At 26.2% G+C, this 10,400-nt stretch overlaps 1 protein-coding gene across 3 annotated transcripts; it reads left to right on the plus strand.

Annotated features, from left to right (window-relative positions):
* Window positions 1-731: 731 nt before the first annotated feature.
* LOC108769869 (lipase 3) lies at window positions 732-8,898 on the plus strand. 3 transcript variants are annotated; one of them, XM_018521089.1, is made up of 9 exons: window positions 732-1,062; window positions 1,280-1,478; window positions 3,099-3,213; window positions 4,293-4,536; window positions 6,646-6,804; window positions 6,938-7,022; window positions 7,327-7,469; window positions 8,651-8,806; window positions 8,882-8,898. In XM_018521089.1, exons 1-9 carry the CDS (start codon window positions 862-864, stop codon window positions 8,888-8,890), a joined length of 1,311 nt encoding a protein of 436 aa, XP_018376591.1. In that variant the 5' UTR covers window positions 732-861; the 3' UTR covers window positions 8,891-8,898. The 3 variants fall into 3 exon arrangements, 2 of the variants coding, with proteins under 2 accessions (XP_018376591.1, XP_018376589.1); XR_001940565.1 differs by lacking the exon at window positions 8,882-8,898 and having other exon boundaries at window positions 6,646-6,808; window positions 8,651-8,728; XM_018521087.1 differs by lacking the exon at window positions 8,882-8,898 and having other exon boundaries at window positions 8,651-8,875.
* Window positions 8,899-10,400: the final 1,502 nt, after the last annotated feature.

Here is a 10,400-nt window from a genome sequence, read left to right on the forward strand (position 1 = left end):
CGTGCATGATTATATATTATACGACGCTTATTTGCAGTGTCTAGCAATTTTCACGTACAGAATCTGAGTGGCCATTCTTCACACTTCTTGCTCTCTCTACCCAATATTCGAGCCATTTACATTCACGCAAATTCCAGTTCTACAGTATTAAAATTTCCAAACCACGCATAATTGAATAACGATTACGAAATACGGATTAGAAATCCAATTAATTATAATATAAAAATTGCATTTTTTATTTGAAAATAGATTGTTTAAAATAGTCCCTTATATGTGTGACTTGCTTAATAAGTAAATATACGTCTATATGTATATATATCTATAGTATATGTATATGTATATATTTGCAAAAACATTCATGCTTAATTCTTTACTGAATTTATGAAAAAATAAGAATAAAAGATTTAATATTAGAATATATTTGGATATTATTTGAAGTTTTTATTAGCGTAATATTTTAATGAACAATTCAATTTTTATATTTACTTTTTATAAAGTAAGCTTTAATGAAACCAATAACAAACTTTATAATTTTATTTAAACAAATTTTTTAAATATTTAAACTTAAAATTTAAATAAATTTAATTTTTTTAAACAAATTTTACTAACTCTAACAAAATTATAATTTAATTATTAGATGAAAAAATTGGAAATTAAATTGATTTCTAAAATTCTTCATGTTAAGAAAGAATCAACGCCAAATAATTAATGAATAAACTAATACCAATTATATTTGTAGGTTTTCTGAACTGCAAATGATGACAGATGCCATAAAACCGGATAAAACTATAAATATATCGATCTAATATAATAGTCGACACTTGCAAGTTGTAGTTTACATTTTCAAGTATCGACATTTTAATGAGAATGGGCATGAAACTTGTTTTCATCATATTTATGCTTACTGCAGTGTTACTGGAAGCAAAACTGAATCTCTGGGAAAACTTAGCATTTTCTCAGAAAGTAATATTCAACTATCTGTTTCCTAAGGATCCCGGTATAGTAAGAGTAAGGAAGCCAGAACAAATTCAAACAGCGAACAATGTAACTACATTGGATTTTGTGAGTATGATATTGTCTTTCTCTTAATGCGTATGTACTAAAAAAATAATAGTGCAATTATATATACATTAAGAGAAAAGATTAATTACTTACAATTAGATAAAAAAAATCTTTTTTTTTTTTAAAGAAATATTTTGTTGCATTAATGATTGCATAACGATTATTTTAAGTTAACGACAATTTTGCTTTTATTTTGCTCTGGGATATATCTATGAAGGTCGGATTGGTAAAGAAATATGGTTACCCCACCGAAGAACATTACGTCACAACGGAAGATGGTTATATCTTGGTAATACATAGGATATTAAGAAGTCTACTGTCTAAAGGTTATCAAAGAAAAAAAATTGTGTTTCTTCAACATGGTATTATATGTTCATCTGACTGTTGGGTGATGATCGGTGCTGAGAAAGACCTTGGTGAGTGATATATATATATATATATATATATATATATATATGTAAAATCTTTCACGGTACAATTTAAACAATTATATTTTTATGAATATATCAAAAAGTGAATAACAATAGATTATTTTAAGAAATAACTATTTTAGAGACTCCTTTAATTATAAATTCAGATATAGATTCACGAGGCATTAGGAGTCAGCGCTTCTTGTTGACCAATTTTTAAACTTAATGTCTAACTATGGTGCAATATTCATTTTATTTTTTATATTCTTCGTATTATTAATTGAACTACTGTAAAATACGGATTGCTTGGTTTATGAGATGAGCAAAAAAATTTCTGTAACATCACAAATTCCATCCGATTTAATAAAAGGAAAATACTTTTTTTGATTTAGCATTGAGATGGTCAATCCATCACCACTCAGCTATGAAACTGCAGTGCCACAACATTGATTAATGTTGAGGATGGTCGCATCTCACTACTTGACCCATGCAATGTGCATTTGGAAAAAACATGAGATGTATTTTGCGATTCATTAAACAACGATATAATTATTTAATGTCGGTAGTTATTTATATATGCATTTGCAGAGCCGAAACGTTCAGAAATTAATAAATTATATTTTTATTTATATATATATTTTTTTTTCTGTCATTGGTTATATTTGCGCAAATAAGTACTAGTGCTGACTCCTAATGCCTCGTGAATCTATGTCTTAATTTATCAAAATGTGAAATAATTAAATATATATATTATACAGATAGTTTTAATAATTAAAAGAACAACAAATATTGCTAATGTAAGTACGAACCATGAAATTTTCAATATCTAAAGTCACTGCTCTAGACACGATAAGTGTTAATTGCATATACGTGCACGCTTGTAGAGTTGTTTGTTCAGTTTACGCTAAAATTGAAGACACTCAACATGTTTACCTTGACATTACTTGTCTTCGAGAATTTATAAGGAGGACAATGAAACAACTCAGGTGAAAGTCTTGACGAATATTTATTACGCGAAATATAGATCAAGAGATTATCTTACAGAGACAAAATAATAAACACTTAAGTTTCAAGAAACAAAAAGTTTAACAAATTTAGCAAGTAAATAGATTAACTTTATTATAGGGGAATTTTGTTAATTTATAAATTATCTTATAAAAAATTTGACCAAGATTTGTTAAATCAAAAAAATTAATAAATAATATTTTGTTATTTTAATCAACTTTGTTATCTTATCTTAAAACAGCATCATCGATTTAATAAAATTGTTTCTTCAAATATCAAATTTATCAATTTATATAACATCAAACGATTTGTTAAAATACACTTAATAAAAATATATTTATTATATTTATTATATTACATTGATAAATTTTTAATCAAATTAAAAATTTTTTAATAATTTAAAGCTCTTGTTAAAACAACGAAATGTTTTAAACAACAAAATGTCTTATATTTTGAAAAAAAAAACAGATAATACACTCCAGACAAAAACTTCAAATAGAACATTACCAGGATAAATATATGATAAGGAGGAAAGAAATTACATTTTTATCTGAAATAATGACTATTAATAGTTAATTCGATAATATAATAAGAAAACTAATTTATATTCTTATGTTGTAGCGTTCTTATTGGCTGATGAAGGATATGATGTATGGCTTGGAAATTTCAGGGGAACTTCTTATTGCAGATCACATACAAAAATATCTCCAAGAAATAAGGAATTTTGGCAATTTAGGTAAAATATTACTCTACAAGTGTTATATAAAGAAATATTTTTACTCTCTTTTCGACATTTCAATTATTTTAATCATTTACATGTGTTTTTCTTTTATATTTCTTAAATTTTATTTAATTTAACATATTTTACCTAGAACATTAAATTTAAAAAATCAATTTTTCATTAATAAAATATATGAAAATTTGTAATACTGTGCACGAGTGTATTTATATAGTGTAAATCAAATAATTGAGGAGTTTAAAATGCTATAATTGAGTACAGAAATAAGTTAAAAAACGAAACCAGAACATTATTCAAAGGCAAGTTAAATATTGTTTATTGTATAACATAAACAAATAAATAATGTGCAACTTTTAAAAGAAACTATGGTTAACTATTTTTTTAAATATTTCTTTAAATTTGTTTAGTATTAAATGATAACTACAGAGAAATAATTTATTTTTTGAAGTAAAAGAAATTTAAAATAATAATCTATAGAGGCTTTAGAAGCAAAATCATTATTTTGCGTCCTTGGTCTTCCTTAATATAGATATATAAGAGATAATTAATTTGTACGTCAATGTAATCGCTTTATTAAATATTTTAGTCTAAATTAAAATTTATTTTACATATAAATAATTATTCATAATATTTATAATAAAAATTTTATAAACGAAACTAAATATATTATTTAAAAAATATTATCGTTAATTTTAAACAAAATAAAAGTGTTAAGAATAATGTTGATTTATATTGATAGAAACAGGCATGAGAGTGACCTGATACAACGTTGGCCTCGAATGGCTACACGCTATGGAGTAACACTCGTCCCGCTTTCATTGCATGGTAAAAAGTATTTGACTTGATCTTTAATTGCTTACAGATTTCGTGTCTAACTGGTTTCTTTCAAAATAAAAATAAGTTATGGCATTTTAAAACTCCATCATAACTTTACGGACACACTGTAAATTTGGACACTCTCGTTAAGAAAAAAATCGATCCTGATTGAGTTAAAAAGTTTGTAACATATATTCGGTGGTTTTACAACATTAAAAAAGTAATAAAATAGAAAATAGAATTAACTTTTTATTGTCTAGTTATCACGAGATGGGAACGAGAGATCTGCCAGCTATGATTGATTACGTACTTAGTTACACAAAACAACAAACTCTGCACTACATTGGTCACTCGATGGGAACTACCACGTTATTCATTTTGCTATCCATGAAGCCCGAATACAATGCAAAAATAAAATTAGGAATCTGCCTTGCTCCGATTGCTATTTGGAAAGAAAAAATTCCTTTACCGGAATATATTTTTAATAAAATACCAAAAATTACGGTAAGAATCAGACATCAATCGTATTTTAAGAAAAAGGAAAATATATTTTATATATATTTTTGTATTAACATTATCTTTCTTATTATCCTAATAATCTTAATAGGAGAATAACTTTTTATCGCAACATTATTTTATTTAATATTTTTATTTAATTATAAAATAATGATAAATAAATTTATGTACAGGCTCTATCAAATAAATAATTAATTAAAACATTTTCTTTATATGTTTGGTATTTTTAAATAAAATTCAGACAATTAAAAAATTTATATATACAGGGTGTCCCGAAAGTTGCCAATCACTTTTGTGTAGATAGAGCGGACTAAACTGAGTCGAAAAGTCCTCTACCATTTTGCAATTTTCACAATAGTTAACAAGATATTAATTACTAAAAATTGCCAAATATTATTCTTGAATAATTTTTTACTTAAATACCATTAACTTTACAGAAAAACTGCAAGAGACAAAAATCATTTATTTTCTTCTCATAGAACTCTAAGAATTTTTTTTTATCAACTTTTTAGTACTGCATTTTCTTATTTTTACCATCATTAAAAAATACGGTATTAACAAATTCTGAAAAAATTCTCAGAATCTTATGAGAAGAAAATAAATGATTTTTGTCTCTTGCAGCTTTTCTATAAAGTTGATAGCATTTGAGTAAAGAATTATTCAAGACTAATATTTGGCAATTTTTAGTAATTAATATCTTGTTAACTATTGCGTAAATTGCAAAACAGTAAAGGACTTTTCGACTCAGTTTAGTCCGCTCTATCTACACAAAAGTGATTGGCAAAAAAGGTCGGGACACCCTGTATATATGTGATATTCTAGATAATAATCTATTATAAAAATTAAATTAAATTTATAACTATAATAAATGATCATTTATTTAAACAAGCCAAGAGAAGCAAAAGAGTGTAAAGGCGTGCTATTTGAATTAACACTTAAAAGTTACAAGCATATTTTAATTTTACTAGATTTTTGAAATACCAAAAGAAAAGAAATTGATTTTTCACGAGTAAGATAAACGAAGCAAAATCCTTTTTTAACACTCACATTACTGACATTCCATACACTGAATTATTTTCTTGCTTTTTATCCTTTTTCTAATAATATACTGAAGTATTATTTTTAAAGTATTCTTAGAATTTCTTCAGTTTTATTTAGAAATGTGTCATATATAAAAAAAAACTAAACATGAATAAATTTTTAAATATCGATATATGAATGATAAAAGGAGTGATATTCTAGATAATAATCTATTATAAAAATTAAATTAAATTTATAACTATAATAAATGATCATTTATTTAAACAAGCCAAGAGAAGCAAAAGAGTGTAAAGGCGTGCTATTTGAATTAACACTTAAAAATTACAAGCATATTTTAATTTTACTAGATTTTTGAAATACCAAAAGAAAAGAAATTGATTTTTCACGAGTAAGATAAACGAAGCAAAATCCTTTTTTAACACTCACTTTACTGACATTCCATACACTGAATTATTTTCTTGCTTTTTATCCTTTTTCTAATATATTGAAGTATTATTTTTAAAGTATTCTTAGAATTTCTTCAGTTTTATTTAGAAATGTTTCATATATAAAAAAAAACTAAACATGAATAAATTTTTAAATATCGATATATGAATGATAAAAGGATAAATAATAATAAACAATCAAAAGGTGAATAAAATTAAAAATATTTATAAAAAATAATAGAGATTAAAGTATTACTTTTAATGTGATTCTTCGCCACAAACACACTATACAAATAACCGTTCAACCTAACGTCTCGCGCATAACTGAAGTAGAGTGAAATCAACCATATAAGTCAACATGCAAGAACATGTTTCAATTTGTTTATTTGTTTCAGTTATACTTATAAAGTTGCATTCGTTCCGTGTTACTTTCATCTCTGGTCTCAACTACATAGTTTGTGCATTTTAATTATTATACGTATTGACTCTCATTAAAATATCATTTTATCATTTCACATTTTGTAGAAACTAATATATAATTATTACAATATTATATTTGTTCTTTACATTATATTATATACTATATAGTTTCAATTACAATTCAATGTTTACATATTTCATTTTTGTTCAGGAATTTCTTTATTCTAATGAAATATATGAAGTGGCCTCCTTATCATCAACGAGTGTCACGGTGGGAAGAACACTATGTACAGATAAGGCAATTACTCAGACTGTCTGCGTTGCAATAATATTTCTAATCGCCGGATCTGATCCAGCGCAATTTAACACTGTAGGTACATTTAGCACGATTTTGCAAATTGTAACACTGCTTTTTTTAAAAACTATAAAAATTACAATATAAAGTTTCTATATTTTTACGTATAATAAATCAAAATTGTTTTTAATAAAGCCTTTCGTTACAGACGGCATTACCGGAAATATTATCGAATTATCCGAACGGCGCTTCCGTGCGAACATTCGAACATTATATCCAAAATATGATTACAAGTAAGTATTTCTCTTCCCTTCAAATATGTATATAAAAATATAAACTATTATATTACACAGTACAGCACACATTTTCTCCCGTGAAAAAATCAAAGAAATTCTGAAAGTAGGTGTAAAAAAAATATTAGTTACAGTACTTGTTGCAGTATTACAATATTACAGTATTAATTACAGTATTTATTATAAGTACGTTGTTTACAGTTACATGACATTTTATATTTATCTAAATAAAAATAACAAATTTGCGAAAATCTCTTAATTTCAATTCTATATTTATGTAGAAAAATAATATTAATTGTTGCAGAGAAATTTCAAACTTACGATTATGGATATGCTGGCAATTACAAACAATATGGACAAATATCACCTCTAACGTATGATCTTAAAAAAGTTACTACTCCCTTAGCTATATTCTACGGTGCTAACGATATGATTGCTTTAAAACTGGTAAGATCACTTTTGAATTTTATATGTATAAAAACATCTTTTAATTAAAAAATATATATCGGAAAAAAAAGGAACACAATTTTTCAATTATCTATATGTACGTTATATACAAGGTGGTCCCGAACGTTTCATACAGCCAGACTTAGAGATTTTATAGAAAATTTAATTATCTACAACTTTTTTTCGGTACTTTTTGTTAAAAAACGCATACATTCCATGATATTGCTTTTTTAGACTTTCATTGGTATTATCTTCAAAGATACTAGAAAGTTTGTGGGTTATTGCCATGTTTTTATTCATTGCTAATCCCAACGTTTCATGAACCTTGCCAGGATTTTTTTTCACTTTATCAGGGCAAGGAGCGTATTAATTCCATGATATTTGTAAAAATGTATAAAGTAATCATGATTTCAGAGGTTTTTGAGCGATAACTTTTTAAGGAAGTATTTTTCGACCTATGTTTATAGGAAACCTATTTGTTTGGAATTAAATTTCCTATAAATCCTCACAGTCTACTCTATTCCATACCTGGAATGTTCGAGGCCACCCTGTATGCATAGTATATCCATAGCAAAAAATTTATTTGTTTTGTGCAAGCTACTTTTATACAATTAATTTATATAAAAATCGAATGAGTAGATAGGTCAAGAAAACGAGTAAAGGAAAGATTTTAATTTAAACTAATATATTATCTCACACTTAATTAATATTCGATTAACTAGTATGTTATAAAAACCATGGAATCGATAATATTTTTTTTTTATAAATAATTTAGATTACTTTGAGATTCTAAAAAATTAAACCGCATAATTTTTTTTTTCATATTACACTGTCCGATAAAATGTGACTTTTTTTGTCTTTGGCATGTGTGAAGTATTATTTCTCGAAGATTTTTGGCCGCTGGATTTGAATCCGTGCTCAGAAAAATTCTATCACATCACATTTTCGAAAAATTAGGATCAGCAAAAAACAACGATTTTGGCCATATTAAATGGTATTGCGGTTAAAGAAATTTAATTTTGCTAGTTTTGTCTACACTATCTTAAAGTGCCATTTTTTTATCTATAAAATAAATTTTTTTGTTTCTATATGATTTTTTATAATGAAGTGGGTTTTAAACTATCACTGTCCGATGTTCATTCGGAATAACGTACTAATAGTCTCCCATATTTTGTTCCCAGAATGTCCTCGAAACATATAGGCACCTGCCGAATGTAATTCTGTTGGAGGAAAATCAACATAAATTGTTTACCCATTTGGATTTTTTATGGGCCATTGATGTTAAAACCCTACTATATGATCGTTTAATAGAACTACTTCAGGAATTTGATAATCAGGTGTGGACAATCGATGATAAATTAATCTACGTCTAATACTTTCTTGTTAAAAACATTTTATTTATTTACTTTCAGATTATATAAGATACCCATTTTGAAAGAAAAATTAATATTAAATTACTGACCAGACAAATGCAAATTATTTTTTATATAATAGAAAAGTGTTATTCCCTATTAATCCAATAATAGATACTTTTACGTATGCTGTTCGTACCGAAAAAGTTTCTTTCTGAAACTAGCAACATATTTAAGAAATGTATTTAATTAAAAAATAATATTAAATAAATATCATTATTTTTAATTCTTTGTATAAAATTCTGCAGATTTTATAGAATGTGAGTGGCCCCTTAAATTTTTATCCTTCCTTTCCTATTCAATATTCAAGCAATTTATTTTCACGTGATTTTTTTGTCCTGCACATTAAAGTTGGTTTTAGTTAGTTCTCTTAATTAGAACTTGTTCAATAAGCCATTAAAAATTGTGCTTATCTATATTAAAAATAAAAATTTGCAAAAAAAACCGTTTAAAATTTATAATGAACTCTAATAATTTATAAAAGAATGAAAATAATAAACATTTAATATCAAAATATATTAAGATATTATTTAAACATAAAATCTAATTCACAGATCGATAAGACTTTCGTTATGTTCAGGTAAAAATATAAAATCTAAATTGTCGTGAATCATCAGGTGGAATTTGCGTTAATTATGTAATTTATATATATATTTTATATTGAAAGGACCCAAATTGAAAGATTGAAACTCTTATATTTGATTCGTTTTGTTACATTCACACGAGAATAAAGTGTTTTCTGTGCATCCGAACAGCAAATGTAAGCTCTGATGGGCTTTTTTATTTTTTACTGATAGACTCTTTCAAGCTTCATTTTATATATTTGTTTGGCAATTATATACTTTTTCAAAACTACAACTTATCTGATATATTGAAGGTTTCGATCCGCATCCTTTCAATTAAGCTTTGAAGTATTTCAGAGATTTCACTGAAAAAACTTTTGCCATCTTTCTCCGAATGCAGAAATATTGAAATGTCTTCAACCTAATCACTAGATTATCTGATAGAGAAAGAATTTCACTAATTAAAACTGAGGTTACATCGGCTGGTTGTCAAATTCACAAATACTACGATACTGTTACGTTCGCGGCGTCCGAGTCGTGGAGACACCTTCGCGAACGCGTTCACGCACTCCCGGCTCGCGGGAAAATTGAAACGTTTATATTTGATTCGTTTTGTTACATTCACACGAGGATAAAGTATTTTCTGTGCATCCGAACAGCAAATGTAAGCTCTGATGGGCTTTTTTATTTTTTACTGATAGATTCTTTCAAGCTTCATTTTATATATTTGTTTAGCAATTATATACTTTTTCAAAACTACAACTTATCTGATATATTGAAGGTTTCGATCCGCATCCTTTCAGTTAAGCTTTGAAGTATTTCAGAGATTTCACTGAAAAAACTTTTGCCATCTTTCTCCGAATGCAGAAATATTGAAATGTCTTCAACCTAATCACTAGATTATCTGATAGAGAAAGAATTTCACTAATTAAAACTGAGGTTACATCGGCTGGGTG

The sequence above is a fragment of the Trachymyrmex cornetzi genome, unplaced genomic scaffold (assembly GCF_001594075.2).
Source record: "Trachymyrmex cornetzi isolate Tcor2-1 unplaced genomic scaffold, Tcor1.1 scaffold961, whole genome shotgun sequence".
Classification (NCBI taxonomy): domain Eukaryota; kingdom Metazoa; phylum Arthropoda; class Insecta; order Hymenoptera; family Formicidae; genus Trachymyrmex; species Trachymyrmex cornetzi.